General features: G+C 38.5%; 1 protein-coding gene across 1 annotated transcript in view; it reads right to left on the bottom strand.

Annotated features, from left to right (window-relative positions):
* Positions 1-23,885, bottom strand: part of CUBN (cubilin) — a 141,568-nt gene that overhangs the window by 99,350 nt on the left and 18,333 nt on the right. The window contains exons 15-26 of the mRNA XM_057383343.1: positions 23,035-23,216; positions 22,084-22,246; positions 21,692-21,882; positions 17,412-17,568; positions 16,496-16,674; positions 15,854-16,016; positions 15,390-15,606; positions 14,276-14,406; positions 6,842-7,028; positions 3,569-3,729; positions 2,898-3,079; positions 2,077-2,233 (exon numbers count right to left, since the gene is read on the bottom strand). Coding sequence (XP_057239326.1) covers positions 2,077-2,233; positions 2,898-3,079; positions 3,569-3,729; positions 6,842-7,028; positions 14,276-14,406; positions 15,390-15,606; positions 15,854-16,016; positions 16,496-16,674; positions 17,412-17,568; positions 21,692-21,882; positions 22,084-22,246; positions 23,035-23,216 — 2,070 coding nt within the window. The remainder of the gene's footprint in view (positions 1-2,076; positions 2,234-2,897; positions 3,080-3,568; positions 3,730-6,841; positions 7,029-14,275; positions 14,407-15,389; positions 15,607-15,853; positions 16,017-16,495; positions 16,675-17,411; positions 17,569-21,691; positions 21,883-22,083; positions 22,247-23,034; positions 23,217-23,885) is intronic.

Consider the following 23,885-nt stretch of genomic DNA (forward strand, 5'->3'; position numbering starts at 1 on the left):
AACCCTGACTAAAATAACCAAGTACACTACTAATACTGTGTTTTCTAGGCCTAGGAAGAGAAAGGGATCATGAAATTTTTTTAAAAGAGCCATGATCTTCCTTGTGAGACATTCAATAGCATCTTAGCATAAGAAGTGGACACTCACTTGGAATAATAAAAGCTTTTCTTGAAGTGCAGAGAAAATAAAAGTAAACAAACTAAACTAAACTAGACAAAGAACAAAATTACAATGATGGCATTAGGTCAGTGAGTCTCCTTTTCCTGTATCCACCTTTCCCTGTAGATAAAAAACGTCAGCATGGGCAATCAATCCCTTGTCTGGAGACAGCATACAATGTAGATTGGGGGCAGAGCAGTGTAATGCACAGAAAAGTGGGCAGAAGGCAGAGAGCAGAGGCTGTTTGCTTTGTGCAGCAAATCTGCAAGGTTTGAACTGCAGAAATAGMTGAGATTCACTTGAATAACTATTCCATTGTCTGTCACCATGGATAGTACACCTAACTCCTGCACAGTTTTTTTTATTCTATCCAAACGATTTAGAGAGCAGCAAGGTCTGTGTTTTCAGTACTTCAAAATGCTTGGGGTGCAGCTGRAGGTCAGGGTCAGGTGGAGTGGAGTGGAACTTGCCTGCAAAGTTACACTGAAGCATATGACTTTTTGGAAGGGCAGGACGAAGAACACATTATGGGATTTGAAGAATGCAAGACGGGTAAAAGCTGCTACGCCCTGCCATCAGGATTTTATTAGAAACATATCAGGCACAAAGGTGCCTTTGAATGTTAACTTGATACCATGTTTTCCTTTGCAAGATTTTTCAATTAATCATTACATTTCTTTCATGTACGTGTAAATGTATCTGGTATCTAAGCATCCCCTTATTTTATAACATACTGTCTACATAATTTTAGCTTTTGGGCATACCATTAAAAGCTTTCTCTGATGCATCTTCAGGAATTAAATATGAATGTAAATCACATTATCTGCTAGCTCAGGTTCTACATCTGAGTGCTTTGAAAGTGCTCTTTCTGTTTAATTAATGAAAGGGAGGGGGAACGTTTTCTAATATATCCCCTTGACATTGCAGTCTGAAAAGTACGTGGTAGATGAATCTGTAGTGATCTCTAAGGAATGAGGGACCCAAGGCTCTCTCCCTCTTCTAATTATTGTGCGTGTCACGCAAGGATGAATAGTTCTGTTTTGTTGTAATCCATTAACTTTTGTCCAAACCTAGGACAACTACATGTCTATAAACCTACAGCAATCCTTATCACTTGGGCATGTCATATTGAGAGGACACAATGATGCTTGCAAATCACTTTGTATGAGATGAACTTACATRTCTTTCAATGTGCATTTTAGCATTAAAAAAAGTATAAAGTGTATAAAGAGAAAAGTAAACAACAGGACTGTATTCAAGATTATGCCTGGGAATAAAATAAYTTTATTTTATCATGTGTCTTCTTGTATTTTTCTCCAAATCTTATTATTCTGGTATTTCTGGGGTAGCACCATTTTACAAAAGATTGTTCGCAAGTAAAGTATTACCCTTACCACAAGATATAAAATAAATGAAACTTTTTAAAATGTTCCAAATAGGCTAAATTATCCCAAGCACCCACAATGATGCAGTCTGGCTGACAGAAACTCAATTATCCTTTGTCATACTGCCTCACAAGGAGCTCTAAGATCAGAGAACCTTGCTCTATCTGCCTTCTCGTTTAAAAAGTCAGGAGCCTGAAGGAGCAGAAGAGCAAGAACAGTCCAATCTTCCCTGTTTTGGACTTCCAGCACTTGTTATTCGGAGTAAATCTGAAGTGGTAAGTGTCACTGGTGCAGGTAACAGATAAAGAGCCACCTCACCAGCTTTCTCCTAAGGAGGAGATAATCTCCATTACAGGTAGATGGTCAGATAATTTTTAGCTGTATTCTGTAGCTATAGCAGACTAGAGAATCTGGGTCAGTAATATGCTCTAYACATTTTACTCTGCTCATAAATATGTAAGATCATGGGTTGCAAGCAGTTTCAAAGACAACACGAGCTGTAGAAACATGTTTTCTTCTTTTACGTACTTACCCTGTTTATATTTGGCTAAGAAACCTCCACCTTGCAGACTCCTRTCTGTCCTTAGTTTTACATACACGGTGTCTCCACTGGAATGGATYGTTTGTGGTATCTGATACCCACAAAATTTACCTATCTGTTCAGCATTGCTGCTGTTGCCATCATATATCTAAGGAAAAGAAAAATTAAAAAATAATAARGTTAATGRCATTACAAATCCARTTAATTTWCCCCTGAAAAATGTCTGCTTAGGGAAATRTTACTGGATACACAAGAGGTTAAATTTCTGCTCAGAGGAAGCCTGGCAGGCATTTCAGAAACAAGMAAAAACAGGAAGCCAGTAACTGAATACTGGTGGGTTTTTAGGGGCTTAGTCACCAAGAGGGGAACACTGTACTCCATTTCTATTTTATTAAAAAGTTTCAAATAATTTATGCAAAAATTCAAATATGAAATTTCAGATTAACAATATGGTTATTGACACTGTTGTGGTCTTTTGCATATATTTTACTAAGAAAGTATATGAAGGTCTTGGTTCAAAACACAGAAAATTTAAAAAATATAGACAGACACAGAAAATTTAAAAGATATAGACAGATTCTGTTTTCTATCTATCTAGACATAAATATGTTTCTTACCAGCAGCTACACAGASACTGCTGCCTTGCCTCTCATGGCTCCAGGATATGAAGGCAGCACATCAATATGGAGCATTCCTATTCTAGCTCTGTTCACGTAGGAATATTTGAAAGCCAAGGCCCTGTATTTTGCCTGGCTTTTGTACTCAGCATACTCAGCTGCCTCCTGTGGAGTAAAGTGCCACAGGGTACCTACCGCAAGGTAATCAAAGCTGCACTTTGGGTGACTCTCTAGATGGAATTGCTCAAACTGGATTTCATATGGACTTCCTCGGTTTCCTCTGAGCAACCAGTAGCACTCTGAATTGTGRTAATATGGCATAGGATAATTGGGAGACATGAAGATGCCAGAGGCTGTCRTCAAAGTCCCACCACAACCTGAAAACAGCAGAGAAAGCAAACAAACATTTAACAGCTACAAGAGAATTAAGACGTGGTGCGTGAGATTCTCACTATTGACCTCCTGCACATGTCCTGAATGTCTTCAGTAGCACCCCAAAAATCTGCATCTAGCCATCAGTGTTGGCAACCAGAAGAGAGCCCATAGAAATATTAACTATCTGATTTAAGAGTGCTTCTAATATCAAAGAAGAAACCCCTTCATTAAATTCTTAATTACTGCTTTCCTAAGCATAAGAGGAAATTGTAGCTACTATATACCTAGGGAATAGAAYGCCCCTCTCTGTGGTAAAAAAGAAAGCCCAAGAAATATCCTTGATCTTAGCAAAATGCATACATGTTGTATATAATTAGCAGACATACTTTAGAAGATGGGAAGCAGAAAAATTGTAGGGGAARAGGTGGGAAATTGAATACAGAGGATCATAAATGAGATGTGTAAAATAGTTCTGGATGCAATTATTTTACCTGCTGAGGTACCATCCCACTCTGCTGAAAATCCCTGTCTTGTGCCAAATACRTCACTTACAAACTTTATCCACAGCTTGTTACCATGGGAAATGATAACAGGAGGCAGGTCTGTACCACAGTATTTTCCAAGGGGAGGAGAAGTTTCATAGCCTCCATCTCTAGAATAGTAGAGAAGAAAAACCTTGGGTCAAAGACAAGAACCATGAGAAGTGTTAAATCAAAAATTTTGTCATTCTTTCAGGCCTGGAAAAGACTAACACTGGCTCTTCATCTTCCACAAAAMCACTGCTACCAGATACTGAGGGAGTCCTGCTATTTGCTGTAATAAGCCCTACCACAACCACCTGCTTGTTGGGTATGCCACTCTCCCATCTCAGCAGCYTGTTCAGAGTGTGCCAACACAATGACAAGCTTGAGAAGTGTCACAGGTAGACTTGGTCCTGAAGAGGGCAAGACCTTTTCTATATTTTTGGTACAACCAAATGATTGTTGGTAGAACCAATCTTCTAATTTGAAGTAGTAATTTTCTCACTGCTTGCTGTTTAGCCTGGCAAAAACCTAGATGAACTATCTTATTAAAAAAAAAATTATTTGCCACCACAAAAAAGGGAATTCATTTCTGAATTCATTTCACTGTTGTTTTGAAATACTTTCTTAGTCTTCAGAATTGGTTCTACAACCACTTGTTTTCCTGTTTTCTAAATTAATATTTCCAGGAATATTTTTAATACTGTAATCAGGATACACAGCTAATGTTCTGTTTTTCCTCCTGCACATGCCTTAGAATAAAAAGGATGGTGACAACCTGCTTATCAATCGCTTCCGGACCTTATCCTTAAGTACTTTCATTCTACAAACACCCTACAGGTCAGTAGGACATWAATRGATACATTTATATCTATATATGGGTGTGATCTTGCTATGATGCTTTTTAAGTGGACTGTAATACTTTCAATTGCATATTCACAGGTTTATAGCTGCTTTTGATAAAAATTTCAACTCAGCCTTTGCCACTCTGTTTTCTTGTCATCCTCTCAGCTTAAGCTGCTTGCTGCTGTCTCAGGTYACTGACAGTTGAAGAAATGTGCCAGAACCTCTCCTCAATTGCATCTTGGCCTCTGCTGTGGTCAGATGAACCATTTTCTAAGTTGACTGAATGCAGTTTATCAGAGGACACCTCAGGACAAGAAAAGAGAGTGGCATTTTACCTAAGACTTGGRTAGCTACCCCATTTAACAGTATCAGGTTTGAAGAGACATTCTAAAAATCCAGTTATGGCAGCAGCAATGTGCTGAGTTGTACTTAGAATGTTCTGTCCATATCTTAAAACCTATTTAATGATGCTGAACTCTTCACAGGGTTAGATTTTTGCTAGAAATAAATGTTTTCAGTTCCTGAGGTGAAAAATTGATACAAAAAAATCATCCCTGTTTACAATTTGGGCCACCCCAAATTAAAGTGCTAATTGTTAAAATAAAGTCAGATCAAATTTAATCTCAGGTTGTTGCTTTAAAAAGAAAAAAAAAGTGAAACACTTTACTTAGAAAATACTGAAAAAGCTTTTCAGGTTTTCATAACTTTATCCAGTTTGTGTGTATAGCTTAAAATACCCAGCTAATTCAGCTGGAATTTAGAATCTCAATACTGCAACTTCAGCAAGCAGAATTYTGTTTGGTTTTAAAAAATATGATACCACTTACCAAGAAATAACCCATACAGAGCATCTGGTATAATGTTCAGGATAAGCTTTATCATGGTGCTCAGTGAGATAATGGAAAGTCTTAGTATGCTCAGAGTGAAAAAACACACTGCATTCTGCAGACATGGCTCACCCAGAGAGCTGGCTCACGGAGACAGAAATGGGTGCACCAACACTGCAAAGTGCAAATACATCTGCAGCCACACAGTAGAAAGGACATATAGTTGATGCTGTACTGTAAGCAGGTAATCTTCCTGCAAATATTAACTTTCTCCTACTCATTTCTATCCTGTAAATTTTCCTAGAAGTCTCTAGGTTASTGCCTAAGTTTAATGATGATGCCAGTATAGAAAAATACAGATTATTTACATGCTTTACATGTTACATCCTGGAGTAGATGCTGTCTAAAGACTATAAACATAAAACAGAATGTAAAATCATGGAATAGTTTGTGTTGGAAGGGGCTTTTAAGAGTCATCTATGCCACTCAACTCTGCAATGAACAGGGACATTTTCAATGAGGTCAGGTTGCTCAAAGCCTTGTCCAGCCTGATCTTGAACATTTCCAGGGATGGGGCAACATATTGCCTCTGTGGGCAATATGTTACAGTGCCTCATTACCCTCATTGTAAAAAAATTTCTTCTGAACAATCCAAGCTCTCCAAACCTGTCTTCATATGAGCGCTCCATTCCTCTGATGCAATGATGCATCCTTTTGTCTGATGAAGATATTAAATAACACTGGTCCAAATACAAATTCCTGGGGGATCACTTGTCAGAGATCTCCATCTGCACATCAAGCCATTGACCACTACTCTCTGGATGTGRCAATTCAATCAATTCCTCMTCTTCTGAGTCATCCACCCATCAAATCTCTCTCTCCAATTTAGAGAGTAGAATGTTGTGACTCTGTCAAGGCTTTACAGAAGTCCATGCAGATGACATCTCTAGCTGTTCATACATCTACTGATGCAGTCACTCCAYCAGAGAAGGCCACTAGGTTGGTCAAGAATGCCCTTGTTGAAGGGCATGGTGGGTGGCTATCTCAAGGTCACCTTCCTGTCTTCCATGTGCCTTASAAGAGCTTCTAGGAGGATCTGCTACATGATCTCACCAGGCACAGAGGTGAGACTGATGGGTCAATAGTTCCCATGGTTCTCTTTTCTACCCTTTTTAAGAATGGGTACAATGTTTCCCCTTTTCAGTCACCTGGGACTTCACCTGACTGCCATGACTTTTCAAATATCATGGAAAATATATTTTGTTTTGTCAACAAAACAGACAATAAAACTCTTTGTTACTGCACAAAGGAAAACAACTCAAATGCAGTACATGGGAACACAGTCCACATACTCCACTTGCTCACWGAACTGCAATTTATCAAGAGGGAAAGCTGACAACAGAGCAGGATGAGAGGAGGAAAAGGTAGCCTTTAAAGTTCTCTGGTAAGTCTTTTTCCCACATTGATAGAAAAGTGTATAGTTAAAACTAAAGCTTCTAAACACACTTAAGTGGATTTGGAAACTTACATGGTTATCAGTACTAAGGACAAGAGAAAAAATTAGCCTTGCCTGATTTCTACATAATCCTCGGTACAGCGTTTATTCCCTTCCAAGGTGAAGTTGGTGAAGCGCAGCACGATCTGTCTGTTTATTCGCACGGTGATGGTGTATATGCACTCAGTCCGGACAGGGTAGTTGTCAGGGTAGTTTGGAGATGTTAGTATGCCTGTGTCAGCACTGTAGTCGTGTGAGCAAACTTTAAAAAGAAAAGAAACAATGATGAATTAATGTCATATGTCTGCTAAATTAACAGGAAATTTCTATTTTCAACAGGCAGAGGAGCAAACATCCTGTGTTCCTGTGCATTATAACTCTTCCTGGACATAKCTTACTGCTGAATGTCAACATTCTAAACTAAAACCAGAATCCAGCTGTTTCATGGGATTTCTTACATTTAAGTAGATTTGTTTAGCTTTTACCAGAACATTGTGTCTGTAAAAATTAGGCAACATAAAAGCCGTTTCAGCTGCCTGGATGGCTTTGTCCTAAACCCCAGGTAAGCAGAGAGAGGAAACTGAAAGGGATGTCTTGCTGAACACAAAAGGTAGSATTCCTGAATTTCTGAAAAGTAGTGGTGATGGAAACTGAATATAGTTTCTAGCTATGTGGAGAAGCTACATTGTTTTCAAGAATTCCCCATGATCAAAGCTGGTAGATGATTTTTATCTTTTATTTAAATCTCCCTGTTAGAGGAAATTTTAAATCTAAATTTCTTTTCCCCTTTTCTGGGCCATAAGTGACAATCAGTTGGGAAGTGATATAGTCCTTAGAATTTGAGGACAGAACAGTTTTACTTAAGGCCATATACTGAAATCAACAACATCGGTTTTTTTGTGAGCAATGCACATGCACCTTGGTATTATGAGCTGGGAAGAAGAAAARAGTGTGGACTAATGCTGAGGTAGAACCTAAGCAATAATTAAAAATAAGTTATTTTCAAAGCACAGACACAAAGAATAGGAATAAAAATACGTGCTATGAAATAGTACATGACTTGGTTTGGAAAGAAGAATCGTTGTCTATTAGTTGATCACTGTCAATGAGTAAAATTTTGGATGTGGCTGCAAAAAGGGCTAGAGGATATGTGAGCTGTATCAAGTGTTTTCAGGCAAAACAGGGAATCTTGATGCTGGTGCACAAGGCAATGGTGATGTCACCTGGAAAAATGTGGATAACCATGGTCACCCATGTTCTGAAAATCAAATAAGAACAAGTAAGASAGAGGTAGCAGGAAATCAGTACATTGGTAGGCAAGAGACACTAGAAGAGCTTAAGCTGTTTAGCTTAGCAAGTGCAGATAAACATAAGGAGCATGAAGAAAAACAGAAGACATTCTCACAGACAGGACAAGTTTTGAAGTAAAAAAATGTCTATGAGTACAGATACGTAGAAATTAGGAGAAAGTTTCTATTAGGAAGTGAGTTTCTGGAGTCATCATCCAGCCAGCATAACAGATGCAGAAAGGAGAAAAAAGTCCACTGTTTTTTAAGATACAGTTTGATTAATTTAAGGAGGGGTTCACATTATGTAGCTTTTAGCAAAAAAAAACCCAAAAGGATGAGGGGAATTGCATTAAACTGTGGATTGGATTTGATGATGCTGGGGACTCATTCTGGTCCTCCACTTCCCTATTTCAGGTCCTCCAGGGTGCAAATCTAAGAAATTAAGTAGATCCTACCAAATAGGCAGGTTTATACTAATTAGAAGTACAACTGAGAGAGCAAGCAAAATAYCACGTTCAACTATGTTCATTTAAGCTGGCTGCCAAAGATCCCTGAGATCTGCTTTTGAACACAGCATAGCTTCAGTGTAGCAATATTTATGCTTAACTCTTTAATTGCATAACAATTTAGGGGGAAGAGATGGAGCTACAGTTCAGGCCCCTCACGTCTAAGATTGGTCACTTCCATGTTTGTTCTGTATCYATTCTAACTTCTAAAACACTTTCACTTTCAATAGTGGTTTTTTTTTCATTCATGGTCACCTGGAATGTGTCTGTTGAAAACATTCTCTGTGGGTTAAATACTCCCAAAGCCAGTGCCCAAATTCATGCTCCTAATTCATCATGGGGAGAACAGAGAAAGAGGACACAGGAAAAGGTCAATAATTTTCKGCCATTGGCTTGTGCTTTGGCACTGACAAGTCAAAAAGGTTTCATGAACCAATTTRCCTAAAATCATTATCTATTAAAGTCTTTATCTAGAATTTCAGTAATTTATGTGTTCCATCTCAGATATGCTTTAATATATGCATAGCAGGTTAGTCCTGGTCACCTTAAGAGCCTTGTGCTGCTTTGTAAATCTTTATAATGCCCTGGCTGCACTGCCAGCTCCCATGGTGTTTTGTGATATGTGGGGCTTATCATCAAACTCCAGATCCTTAAGTCATATGATTTCTTGAGAACACTGCTTGAAKGGTTAGAAATCTGACTTAGAAATATGACCCAGTTTTCCTAACAGACCATTGCAAAGAATCAGTAAAAATAAAAAAGAAAATGTGTGTATATTTATTAGGTTACTTATTTTTAACTAATTATTTCCTCCTGCTTTTGGAAGRATATGTGTCTGACTTGGCCACACTTAATGATTAGAGCTCTTGCAATACTGCTGTTACTTATTCACTCAGAGCCTGAGACCAAGAATACGAGCTTTCARCCTGGAGAATATTAAAACTGGTGTACTAGATAAGAACCCTTACAGTAAAAATAGCACTACAGAAGCCAAAATGTTTTTATCTGCCCTTTTAATAAMAATTTCCACTGGATTGTCCAGGTTCCCTCCCTCACCAAAGCTTTTCTTCTTGGGAGGAACACRGACAGAAACTTATATCCCAAGTGTGCTGTTTTACTGGATGCTGTGTAGTGCTTTATATTTCACATAACAATCTTCTTTATGAGCTAAGAGATAATGAATACAGAAGATGGAACAGTGACTGCCTTATAAATGTKAGACTTCTGGCTACAGTGAAATAAATCCAAGTCTAGATGGARTATGCTGGCTGCTGTGAGGATTTAGAAAAGCATAAATTAACCCATGTTTTTTGACAGCCAACTCTCTTCTGGTAGCTGGATTAATTCACGGTGCTCTACTTTCACAGGAGAGCTGGCACTCCCCTTTAGCACTCACCTCACTAACAACATTTTGGGGTGTGCTTGGGCAGTAACMGAGCCTTCAGTGAACACTTAGCAAAGTTAGCAGGAGAAAAGTACTCTGATTCCTTTGCCAAAGTTCAGAATGCAGTCTAATACTATATGTGATTATTATATGTCTGGAAAATTGTGAATTCAGTTTAGTTGGAAGATACTTATTACAGCTCATGAAAAACAGGAGGCAATTGTTGAGAACAATCACACATCTTGCTTTGCCCAGTRTGTGAGGTTTTTAAAGCTATTCAATCTGCCTTCTGATTTAAGTACTGCATGTGTTTGCTTTTCTGAAAAAAATGCCATAAATGGCAGTAACCCGCTGTAATAGCCAACAGCAGAGAAAAATGCCAGCTTTTGTACTACTTACTCATGAAGTCACGCATAATGTAGAAAATTATATCCATGTTTTTTTCCCTAAAGAGTCATAACTAACATACAATCCACAATGAAGCTATTTAAAACCAGCTTACCCATCTTGGTAAATAATGTAATTCACAATTCAGGATGATAATGAGAAAAATTCTCTTTCACTAAAGCCAGASAATGACTAGGAATAAAAAGTCTATCAGGGAGACAATTTGCTAAAAACCTTGTTAAGGTTAACTTTTCCTAGCAGGAAGAATGAAATTAAGCAWCTCTAAAGACATAAACAAATTTTAAAAACCCCAAACAAACAGAAAGCCAACAAACCAACCAAMCAAACACACTGCTWAACCCCAATTCAAAGTAAAACAGATGCATTCCCACTTTTTTTGTGAAAAAGTTGAGGGCAAAAAAAAATAATAGCACTGACTTCAGTGCTATTGGAAAATTGTGGCCTGTATTTATCAATCCTTGAGTAAAAGTTCCAGGAAAGACTAAACTCTCTCAAAGATTTTTCAGTGGTTTTATGTGGATTATCTCTGATGTTGTCAGCCAAAACTGGCAGACGAAAACCCTACAATCTACCATAACACTTATATGGCTGTTGTGACATTCCCCTATCTGGTAGTYGAGACTTGGGCTCTTGCAAATAAATCAAAATACTACCTTGCATTCCATGTGACTTTTTCCTTTAAATAACAGAAGGATGGTGAAGAGCTAAGCATCCAAGGTACCTAYAGTTTAAGTGGGGGATGCWCATTTTAAAATGAGCATCAGYGTGGGCATGTCTGACTGAAGGAGTTYCATCTGTATTGCTGCTACATGAGCTATTCACAGCTACTACTGGCAGAATGCTAAAACAATTGCTTGCACTTTATGGGCCATGGCCATGGCTGCATCTTGTGCCTTTTTTTTTTGACAGGAAATATATCTTTGCCTTTTATTCTTTTCAGGCTACTTTTCAAGTATTTAATATATCACCGATAAACCATGTTAATAAAAACAGTGTTTATCAAGATGCCTGGAGTAGAAAATTAGTTTCATTTTACATTAAAAAAAATTCACTCTTTCTTATCCTTTTTCTTTTCCAGTTTATTCCCCCAATTTATCCCCTCTTCCAATTTATTTGGGGAGCAAGGGAGAAGGGATAATCAATAGCTCATTCTCTCTGAATGAGAGAGTTTGTTTTCAATAATAGTTTTCAATAGCTCATTCTCTCTGAAATAACCCTAGGCAAAAGACTATTGAAATGTGTAATATAAACCAGAACATCTTGGACAAGTTCTGATACTTGATTATCCTCCAGCTGGTTAACAAAAAGTAACTTAAAAATATGAAGGATTCTTATTGCACAAGAAACATTATTAGAACCATAYTTTCTTTGGCAGAAAAAGTGTAAGTAAGCAGCAGATGTAAAGAAAAAAAAATCATAGTTTTGGTCAATCTCTCAGACATTATTATGTTCAGCAATTTGCTACCTTAGCGTAATTGGATATACAAGAGATGAAGATCAGACCTAAACATCTCACAGTGGGGAAACTAAAACTTGTTATGATTGCAGGGAAGTGAGGAGYTGCTTCTCACAGCAAAATTCACACATACATACCTATTTGCCTTCTCTTAGGCCACAGAAACTTCAAAACACTTAATACTCAATAAAAAAATTAATTTTACCAGTATGGTATTTATGAAAATTTTATAGTACTGCTACGCTTGTTCCAGGACCAAAAGGAAAAAATCTTTGTAARGTTAACAAATCATAGTTTCAGAACCTCTGCAAGTTTAGTACTCWGTTTCAGCAGCTATCTCCTACTTTGCCATATTTATACAAATTGTAGTAGTTGAAATGAAAAAGCATYTATTCTAGAGGTCATTCTAAGTCAGTGAGAATAAATTGAGAGTTAGCTCAGTTTGGCTGAAAAGTAGTGAAGTTATTTATGTTCATTATAGGAAAAAAAAAATCATAGGTATTAGATACAGTTTGATTAAGATATCATWTAGTGCTAATTTCATATAAATATATTATATAGTTGTTGAAAGCATTGAAGAGACAGCAGATGTGCATTTTTAAGGCACAGTTTGAAAACAGTCCGGGGACAGCTTTAATGCAGTTTGAACTCCACATGAGACATATTGCAGTGTTTTGGATGAAATATGAGAAAAACCAATTACCAYGGTGGTGGTAAAGGAGGGAAATACAGAAGAGAGGAGGCAGAGCTGTGAAACTGGACAGCATTGAAATGGCTAACAGAACCCCAGAAACAGATATGGTTACAACAGGGACAGAAACATAAATTAATGTTGAGAAAAGAGTACTTTGATCTTGATGGACTGTGAGAAAAGTTGCTATAAGAACATTTAGGAAGRAATCAATCCACCCATGAAATATTAATCTGAGGTTAATTAAAAGGAAAAAAAATCACACTAAAAAGCAACAATGATATTTACAGAAGGTTTCATTTGCAGTTGTAAACACAGGCTAAAAAAATACTTTATAAGGATGATAATGTCACAATTTCTCACTAGTCAGAATTCAGATTTCAAACTACAGAGTTTTCTTGGRAAGATTTTTAAAAGTAGAACTTTTTTTTTTGCCTATTAATTTCTGACAGATAGAAATTTCCTCCTGGAAATGGTTCTCATTAAATATTAATTGTTTGTACTGGWTTTTTTGTTTCTATACCAGATAATTCAGACATAAATGAAGGCAGCTGAAAAATGGTTTATTTGGATTTGTAAGTTACCTGGTAGTGAAAAAAACCACAGTGGCAAAATCTGCACTGGTCTCACCTGCGYACAGGTCTCGCCTGCTCACATATGCTTGAGAGACAAAATAATAGCCAAATTCTCCAAGCTATCACAAGCAGTTAGGAATTTGAAATTTTGCTGCTTTTAAACTATTCAGGAATTAGGAAAAATAAGGAAACTAAGAGCAAACAATGAATAGCCATTGGTAGTCTACGGCTGCACAGATAAGTACTATGAATTTCTGATATTCATCTAATAAATCCCTTGTAGTCTGCATTCACACAAACAAACCACACAGAAACTGGTTAATGATGGGTAACAAACATCCCAGCTACCAACGCATTCTCATTTTCACTTTTTCCTCCCTTGCTTCAYTCTGCCTCTTCTGTGGTTTAATTCTGCTAGGCAGACCCTGTCCCTCTATCTTTCATAGCACTAAGTGCCATATCCAGTCGTTCCTTGAACTCATCCAGGGATGGTGACTCCAACACCTCCCTGGGCAGTCTATTCGAATGCTTAACCTGCCTTTCTGTGAAAAAATTGCTCCTAATGCTCAAAAGAGAACAGAAAGAATGAGCAGTGGTTATTCCTTTACCTCACTGATGTGGCCCTTTAGAAAATACTTAAAGAATAGATTTAATGTTTAACGGGAACTTTGAACTCTGATGGGGACAGAAATGTTTCACTCTGTTGTAATGAAAAAATCTCTTGTGCTTTCAGGTTATTTTGCTGCTTTGCAAGGTTTCGTCCTATATAACCTTTCTCTACCCGCCATCAATATTGAACCTTATAGGGACTAAATGAATGTTTTATGGCACCCAAGTCTCCCATTCAAGTGAGTTGTCCATGATCAGTAGGTTTCTTAGATCACACAYACTCAGCTCAGAATGGACAAAGAAAATTCAGAAAATACTTTTCCTAAATAATTCATATAGTTCTGCCACGTCAGCTCTTACTGACTTTTTAAAGAAAGCAGCAATGCTGCTTAAAGAAATTGCTTTCCGCTTTCCTAGGGAGTAAAAAGCTTTTGAATAAAGCAGAATGAATAAGAAGGAGTAGAAAAGGCACCAGGAAGTCTTCTGGCAACACAGAAAATAATGTTTCTTTTTCTTTCTAATGTTTCTAGTGTTATTTACAGTGACAGCTGAAAACATTTAATTTGCATAATGAACAGACTGACATATTACCTTTGGATGCATTCAGGGAGATATAATTAGCTGAGAAGCCCTCAGATGCAATGCTGTGATCTGTCACAAAGTACAATGTCATCATATTGCCACCACTAGTGAGAGATGGTGGAATTGATAGTCCACAGTACCTGCAGCAAAAAGATTCCCCAAAATAAATGGCAGTAAAGCATCTGTGTCACTGGAAGAGAATTAAGCTTTCCTCAGAAGTTTGATTAGCCACACATACACAATTCTCTCCTTTGGATGATGCAGAACCCAGACATATACCCTGTATCATGGGACTAAATAGCACACTACATGTAAAAGGGTTCAAATCTAAAGTGTGGCAAAATCAGAGAAGAAACTTTGACTTTCATCAAGTTGTCAAATTCTTGTGTAATTTATACTATGCTGTACCTACAACATACTCTGTTCTTTTGTAGGAGTCAGAGTGGCTGGCCAAACACTAAGATTGCAAAATACTCTCCATTATGAGAGTCATTTGCTCCTTATTTTTCTAAAATACTGCCACATCAGCCAACTATTTTACAGTCTATAGTTGCAGCTGGGTACTGTTCCCAAGTTATTCAAATGTTCTTGAATTCTAGAGCAGCAAGAAAACCAATTGGAGAAGTGGAATAAAAGATTCCCTAAGATAAAATCATGTATCAGGAGAAAGTGAGAACTAAATCTTATATGATGCAGGTTGTGGTTTAGTTTTTGCAGAGATCCAAATGTGAAGCCTCCTAAGTAATCTTTCAATTCTGCAAGACTTTAAAATAATGTCTTTTCTGGGCAGAGATATATTAAYGCCTTTCAATTTATTTTCCATTAATCAAAATGCTAATGGAGTGGTACAAAGCCAGCTATTGAAACCTGTCCTTAAAATAGCTATCCTTTTGACACAACTTAGTTTCTCCCAGTATATTATTTATTAAATGTTCTTCTCTTCCTATGTCAAGGAAGGCAAGCTGCCTTTACTATCCTAGCAGACAAATTGCTGCTATTGTTTCTGTGATGAAGAGAAAATAATCTACACACAAAACTTAAGGAAGCAAATTGAATGTCAAGACCTACAGAACAGTGCTCACTCCACAGTAATTCAGGTCTGTAGGCTAATGGATATACTCACCTTCCCAATTTTTSCGCAGTGCTGTTGTCATATATTTCAAGATAATCCTTTCCACAACCATAATGAAATTCCATGTTAAATGAAGTGAAGGTCAGGCGGATAAGGTAGCCAGGTTGAATGCTGATAGTCCAGGTACAGTTAATCCCATGTGGGTAGACATCTGGATAACCAGGACTTGTAATGGTTCCTGATAGTCCAGTGAGAGTCTCTCCACATACTGCAGGGATTTAAAATGTCAGGTTAATGATATATTTATTAAAAAGAAGTTAGACACTAATAAAATAGGTTACTTTTCTTTCAGAAATTTCATGGCCTTTCTTCTTTGATGCATRCTACATGGTAATTGATTCAGATTGTATCTTCCATTACACTATCATAAAACTTGATTGCCAATTGTTTTCAGCATGAGGGAAAATTTGGAAAGTCCCAACACACTACACAGAAAACAGCAAAAGAACCCTTACCTGTATCTAATGGCCAGTACTCAGCTCTGAATCCAAGGTTGGTAAGTGAGGAAGCTCTGAATTTAATATAGAGATTATTCCGTGTGGATTGCACTCTAGAGGGTACAGCTGTACCACAGTATTTCTCCAAAACAGGAGAGTCCCCAYTGTTGCCATCTCTGACCTGAAGAACAATGAATTCAAAATATCCTATAGAAATTTTTATTACATGCAAGTATTAAGCATAAAGTAATTAGTAAGAACTATATAAAAGAGAYCCTTAGTAAGGATCCTTTCTTCAGTGTGGTTCCTACTACAGGCACATAAAACACAACRTTCTGCCTAGCAGAGAACCCACACAAAGCAGGTCAGATGAAGAAGAAAGGATATTTCTCACCCTCAGCAGTAAGTGGCACATAAACCTCCCKAATCCAGCCTATCTGTTTAAAGATACCTGATACTTGTCTCTGATTATCAAAACAGTCATAACATCTTTGGAGAATCTAGWCAAACTTTGGGATCCAATCACGAATGTGGAAGAGGTTTTGTGACAGCTGGAAGGAGGGCCTGCCTGTCAAGAACTTCTGCTTTGGAGGAGAGAATATTAGAARGAGCTTCCAGRTATGTATCTACAGTTCATAGTATAYGTGTATTATTCTTTACCTCAATGTAGTCCAAATCACAAGTGGTTGTATTTCGAATGTCAAAGTTGATAAAGTTAAGAATCACCACTTTGGCAGCTGGCTGGGAGATGATCCAYTCACAGGTCTTTGGGTGAGGGGACATCCTGGGGTAATAAGGGGAATGGATTGTGCCTGCTCCCGACAAGGAACCTCCACAGGCTGCAAAGAGACACCAAGAATCAGTACTTATATCATAATTACGATATATGATGTGCATCAAATACCACCATGAAATTAGAAGAAAACCAACCATAAACCCCTATCTTATTACAGCAGCTACTACAGACCACTCAAGTAGTATAAAGAACATATTTAAAAGAACAAATTAGTATAAGTACACCATAAACATGTTTTTACAGAAGACCAAACTGTGCCCATGAAAACWAATGTATTTGACTCATTTGTTTCACAGAMACAGATAGGCTTGTTRGTGGTTAAGAYCTAAARGATAGCCAAAGTGAAAGYAAAAGGATTTAGGCAGAATTGAAGCTATAACAACTTCTGTGTGTCAGCAGTGACACATTATTAGTAGCATCATGGAATATWCTGAGTTGGAAGTGACCCACAAGGGTCATTAAGTTTAACTCTTAAATGAATGGCCCATATGAGGATGGGTATCACAATCTTGCTCTTATTAGCACCATGCTCCAACCAAGATAATCTCATTCTCAGAGGCAATGAAGGGCACGTTTCCAAGCCTGCTAGGARTGCCTGCAGCAGACCTATTGCAGACATATTTTTAAACAAATAATTTTGTTTAAATTGCTCTAAATTTTCTTCTTTCCTGTCTTTTGAAATTTGTGTTTAACCTAATACATTAATAATACAGCATGGAAATGACTGAAAGTGTCCAGAATACAGGCGAATTCACTGTGCAAGTGACCAGTTCCTCTTACCAACTTGATAAATAGCCCTGAAGCTAGTTCTTTGCACAGAAGCATCAGACTTGAATTTGATCCAGAGACCATTGCTGGTAGAAGTGATTGGAGAAATGAGTGTATTATTGCAGATTTTTCTAATAAGAGGAGACATCTCACTGTCACCATCTCGAACCTAGTCATCAAARAGAATAAAGACAAGTCTTAAATCACAAAAGCATTGAGATCTGATATCCAGATAAAACTRTAATCTCACAAGAGCTGCGAAATAACAAAAGGAGTAACTGTTTTCTGTATTTATAAGAGGGGCAAAGAGCCATCACAGTAACTGGCACAAGCACAGGACTTACGAGAGCTCACAGGAGCAATCAGATGACCAGCACAGAAGACACAAACACATGCTGCTGTCACATCACATTAGGATGAAACAGATTCTTCGTTATGAACTGCACTTTTAGCACTATTTGGGCCTATGTTTCCAAAAGTGACCCTTTAGTATGAAAGAGCCAGATTGGCTGGCCACCAATGACAGCTGAGAAATTTTTGACAGCACAAAAAAGTATGGTAACGACAGGTATTTTTGATTTTCTTGCTCTGGCCATGAAGTTTCCAGTGATTTTTCAATGGCACTTCTCCAGAACAAGCATTTGTCCCATAACAACCCATACATCAATGCAGCCAGACAGCTCACTAACAGGAGATACAGCTCRAAGTCCCCGGAGCAGTAAAGAGGCACACTGACATCTTTTCACTACTTTATTTRAAGGCTTCAATGCCTGATAATGGCAATGAAGCTTTATCAGGRAATCCAGCTTTTACCTTCTRCACGGCYTTTCTACTGACCTCAATCAATTTGYTAATCAAAGGAGAAATGTATCTTATATATTTCTCCTAAAATTGATTATAAATCCTGATTATCAAGGGGAGTGGATGGGAAAGAGGTATTTGTACCTCAAARCTTCTGACCCTGAATCCATATCTGTAAGTAAGAACAGCTACATCCAGGGATCCAGGCAGAGCCCTGGTATATCTCTGCGGTGCCCATCTCATTCCAAGTGGGCAACAACAACCTGAAGTCCAAAAGACAGGTCCTCTGCTCTTTGCCCAAGCAAAAAAAAAAAAAAAAAAAAAAAAAAAAGAATCTTTCTGCATTCATGTCAGTCTGAGGCAGAGGGACAGCACTAAGACCTTATATCATTGAAATCTTCATTTCCATTGATACCATTTAATTGACCAAAAGCAAAAAAAAAAAAAAAAATGCAGAAAAAGAATCTTTTGTCCCAAAGATTCTCCTGAAAACAAAACACCTTTTTTTCTGCTGTCAACATGGTGGTAGTTCATGTAGACAGAACTGCTTTTAAATGCATCTATATGCTGTTAACCCCAAACAATCATTCCCATGAATTCACTGGCAAAGCAGGGAMATCCAGCTTTCAGGATCTCATCACAAATTCTTTCTTCCTTAGGTGTATTCATCCATGTGCTGGGAGAGGAGGCAAGGAACCCTCATGGATGCCCTGGTGAGCAGGCAGTGGCTGGCCTTCTTGCCCAGCTTTGCAGTCTTAAGCTCGTGAAATGGCTTTCTGGATAACAGATATTTCCAGTTTCCCTGGAACCTGAGCTTAAGGCAACAGAATTATTCTGGATTTACAGCAGAGCAGCTGACATCARAATTTGTGCCAAAATATTTAGCAAATCTTTGGAAAGCAGTGAAAGCCTCCCGAAATGTAACTCACAGGAGTCTATGTATTTTTCTTGAGCTGATTCTTCCTACATTTTTGGCTTATAAAGTCCAGTGAGTAGTGATAAAAAAAAAAAACAGATTCTCTAAACCATGTGAGCAATGTCTCCCGCCAGTTAGAAGGATGGCAGAAGGAGTTGTCTTGGCTAACATCTTACCTCTGCATCACCATGACACAGCCTTTTTCAAGTAAGTTTTATTGTCTCTATTTTCTTATTGCAGATGCTTTCCTTAGTAAGAAACTAAACATCCCCCCTTGAGTAAGTGTGAGTTGTGTCTGGTCCCTGTGSAAAGTCTACAGATCTCCTGGTATAACCAGGGAATGGAATAACCTGCCTCTTCCCAAAGTGTCAAAACAATTATTGGAAAGTGATTTTTAAAGTAACTTAAGCACCCAAAAACTATGTGCCTAGCTGAACTTCARTATAAAACCCAGAGAAATGGTGTTTTAGGAAAGCACATGTGAAAAATCAGGCTTTGATAGACAGAGCACAGTACTTTGGTTTTACTGACTGTCTCAGCCAGAAAATGTCAGTCCCATTTCTCTGCTCTGGGCTGAGCCACCGAGTAAGAGGGGAGGCAGAAGAAGAGGGCAGAAGCACAGGGAAACTGAAGGGCTTGTGACTGATCAGCAAACAGCGAGGTAAATGCCTTGCTGAACTAATAGAAACCGATGGCGTTCAACAGAAATGGTTTTGTTTCTTTGGCTGCTGTGAATTTAGCTGCTGTTCTGCCAGCAATTAGGCAAGAGGARTAGCAGGCCAAACAAACAAAAGCTGTCTGTTTTCATTAAACACACTTCCCCTCTCATTTCAGAAACTAATTACATTTCATTCCAACCCAGGTCTTTGAATTACAGGAGGAGAAGRGGGAACGATGTCAGCACAATAACATCTTTTAAAAATAGACCAACAGCATGGAGCTCACAGGGGCCTGTTTCTCCCTGGTCAAGAAGAGATTAAACACAAAACCAAACCTGTGCTGCCACTGAGCTGCATGGCCGACAGTGCTGGACCCTGCTCTGGGGCCGCAGGGATGGCTCCTGCCTGCTTCAGCTGCAGYGGCACCTTCTCAAATCAACCAGCCACTGCACAGTTTTATTTCTGTATAGCTCTGCATGGCACAGGCACAGTTTTATACAGAAGCAGAACCCAGCAGCCATCCCATGTGGGATGAGGTGCTTATGACTGTATGGAGAAATACAGGCTGGGTACGACAGCAAAGGCCTTGAGAAATGGTGAATTGGGGCACAGAGGAGAACAGGGATGGGGTGATAGAAGGGGTCCGGCCCATCAGCATGGAGAACTCGTCAGGCCTGACCACGCCAGCCTTGCCTCCCCCAGCGCCCCACACACTGACACTGACACTGTCATGGACCCATGGCAGCCCCCAGGGCTGTCAGTCCCTGCCCCAGCAAACCTGGCCAGCCTGACCAGCCTCCGTCTCCCCACAGTCCTGCCCTGCCCGGCTGTGGGCTCTGCTGAGCCAGGTTCCCCATGTGTCCCTCATCCTGGCCTGGCCTCAGGCCACATCCATCCCCAGGTGCCCACAGCCCAGGGCTGCCCTTCTCCCTGGCCAGGGTGGTGGGATAGGACCTGCCCCCCGCCTGCACAGCATCGCGCCACAGCCCACCCACAGCCACAGGCAGCCGGGCAAAAAGGGCTAAAGGATAACAAAGAAAATGAAAACATGGCATCTTGTGTGCTGAAAAGGCACCCTGCAATTGTAAATTTGTATGCAACATGAAGTTGCAGACCAGTGAAGAGAGAGCTAGGAAGCAAACATAAAAGTCACCTCAAGTGGATCTTGGTTAGTACTGACATTACTACTGTATTGTTATTATATTTTCCATATAGAAACATTATAACTATACTATTATATTTTCTTTGACATTTAGATTTAGACTAATAATGATTCTTGAATTAGACTTGTAAGATTTCAGTTAAGGCAACAATAAACTCCTGGCTTTAAATATGTATAGAGGCTTTATATATGTATATCGGATCATAAAATTGTTTAGGTCGAAAAAAACCTCTAAATCCAACTGTAAACCAAGCATGGCCAAGCTCACCACTAAATCATGTCCCTAAGTGTCYACACATCTTTTAAATACCTCCAGRAATTGTAACTCAACCACTTTCTTGGGAATGTATGTATAAACATTTATAGGTGTTATTCCTTTCAGTGTCAGAACAGGATCTTCCATATAACTCTATGACTCCACAAAATGCTGCATAGTGACTATGGCATTAATTCTATTTTTCTTACAGTTGACATGCATTTACCAAAAGTCCAAACTTCCCCTTAATCATAATCATGTACAGACAATTAAGAATTAGTGTTAAGTTAGACAGATATTCTCATTCTTTTATCTTTGCTTCACTCCAAATGCACCATACTGCTCTTTCAGCCCCTGTGACTTTTAGACCCCAATAAATTTGTATACTTAGTCCTTTGATTAACACCTATTTCTGCAGTAGCCCTTGGGACAAAAGTTATACATGTTCTTGTACATATATGTAATCAAAATTTCATATAAACTGATTAGGGGAATCACCTCTATATAATTTGCTGAACAACCACGATGACTCTCCAGCTGCACATGGGTGAAGTTGAGGAATACTTTTTCATCCTCTGGCTGTCGGATAATGTAGACACATTGTCGGCTGCTGATATAAGGGTTAGGCCAGAAWGGGGATGTGATAACCCCCTCACTCCCTGTGAAATTTCCTCCACAACTTGGATCTGCTATATTAAGAAAAAAAAAAAATCAATTGAGATATCCATAAGTACATAACACCTTTTCAGGCTTCCTCTGTACAATGTCTGCAAATCAAAGAGAATTACTATATTATTAAAGAGCAAGTGTTAATTACATCCATTYATGTGTTGTGGACTCTATCTTGAGAATGCCACAGACCACCCTTTAACCATGAATATTCTGCTTACCAGGAGATGTTGTATAGAGAATATGAAAGCCTTTATCGGCAACTGAGTCATCAGAGTGAAAGTGAATCCGTGCATATGGACCAGTGGTTTGGAGTGGGGGTGGAGATCCAGTGCTACAGTATTTACCAAGGACAGGGTCTTGTGGACGAAGACCATCTCGAATCTAGACAGAATGATAGATCAACATTTAGGATTATCAGATGTGTGCCAATTGTGAACTGTACCAGCACTCCTTAAGTTATCATGGAAGCCCCACAGGTATTGTAGATGGTATGTGGAAGGAAAGCTCCTCGGAAGTTTCCTCCAAACACACAGGAACCAAGAAACAAATCCACCAGCATAGCTGTGATGCTGCTGCTGGGAGCCGTCAGGTGTTTTGTGAAAGGGAAAAGAAAGTATCAGAAGACCTATTGTTGAACTCTTYTCTTGAAATCATGCTCTGCATTGCACATGCTACTCCAAACTGGCTTCTCATTTCCATGAAGAGGTGTTGGTGAATTCTGTAAACATTATRTCACACTTGACAAAAAGCCCTAAGCTCACACAGCAAGCCATGGACTGCTGTGTGAGCTACGATATGAATATTAATCTTAGATCCCTTTCCTGAATAGTTTCCGTTAGGCTCGTGACTTCTCTGTGGGTCAAAGTTTGACAAAGAGTTTGGAGACTGAACTTTGTAAGAAAGGGAAAGCTTCCCATCAAGTATTTGGCCTGAATCCCATCCTTTTTAGTCACAGGACTTCTACTGACTTCAGTGAAGCAGGTTCTCAWCCCCTTTCTGTACTGTTGTCTCTGATTGTGCATGGATGGCTGGAACATGTAAATACAAWGGAGGATTTCAGGACTGAATTTTCAAACAGTCCCCTTCTGTACATAAAAAAAGTTTTGAAATATCTTGTTTTGCAATAACATATCCACAAAATGTTGTCATAACTCGCAATTGCACTTTACCTCTAAATAGTCAAAATTGCAGTTTTCATGGTGTTCCAGGCTCAGTGTGCCAAAAGCAAATGTGATGAGAAGGCCGGGACTGGTTGAGATGGTCCAGGAACAATCTCTGTTTATAGGATAGTTACCAGGATACCCAGGAGAGCTTATCGAACCGTAAGTACCTGTCAGCTCACCACCACATTCTAACAGAAAGAGACAGGGAAGAACATGGCTTTATCACCTCATGTTGGGTCAGAAGATGAATYGTCCTGTAGTGTCAAAACTAGGTACAACTTAGGGTCAGAATAAATTTTAAAACAAAGATCAAGCCAAACAAAACAGCAAGTTACTTCTTTCTTTAAATTTTGCAGATAATTCTGCAACTCAATTTTAGAAGGAGAACTCCAATTATTTCCTGATTTGCACAGTAAAAGAAAKATTCTTTACCAGTTATGATGAATATGCCTTAAGAAAAATAATCAGAAGCCCTATGTTTGGACTGGATTTACAAAATTAATTTGAATTTCTGTTCTTTGTGAGTAGTATAATTTTGGAATCCTTGCACAAGACTATTTCCATTAAAAAGGAAAAAAAAAGGAAAAGTTAAGTACAGATAAAGCTGTTTTATATACATGTAATAAAATAGCATCAGTGCAACAGTTGGGAATGGGAGGGGTAAATCATGTGTTATACCTTAGGAACAACCAGTCTTAATCACATCTACACTGCTCTCTTTGCTTTTTTTTTTCTAAGTGCTATTTTTTCCCCAAAAAGATCTGCTTTCACTTTCCAGTATTTGTGAATTAGAAAATGCTTAACTAATAATGATCAYTGAAAGGATAAAACCCACCAAAAAGCATTTCAAGAAATAT

The sequence above is a fragment of the Malurus melanocephalus genome, unplaced genomic scaffold (assembly GCF_030028575.1).
Source record: "Malurus melanocephalus ecotype Western Australia unplaced genomic scaffold, MMel_1.1 scaffold_14, whole genome shotgun sequence".
In the NCBI taxonomy this organism is placed as follows: Eukaryota; Metazoa; Chordata; class Aves; order Passeriformes; family Maluridae; genus Malurus; species Malurus melanocephalus.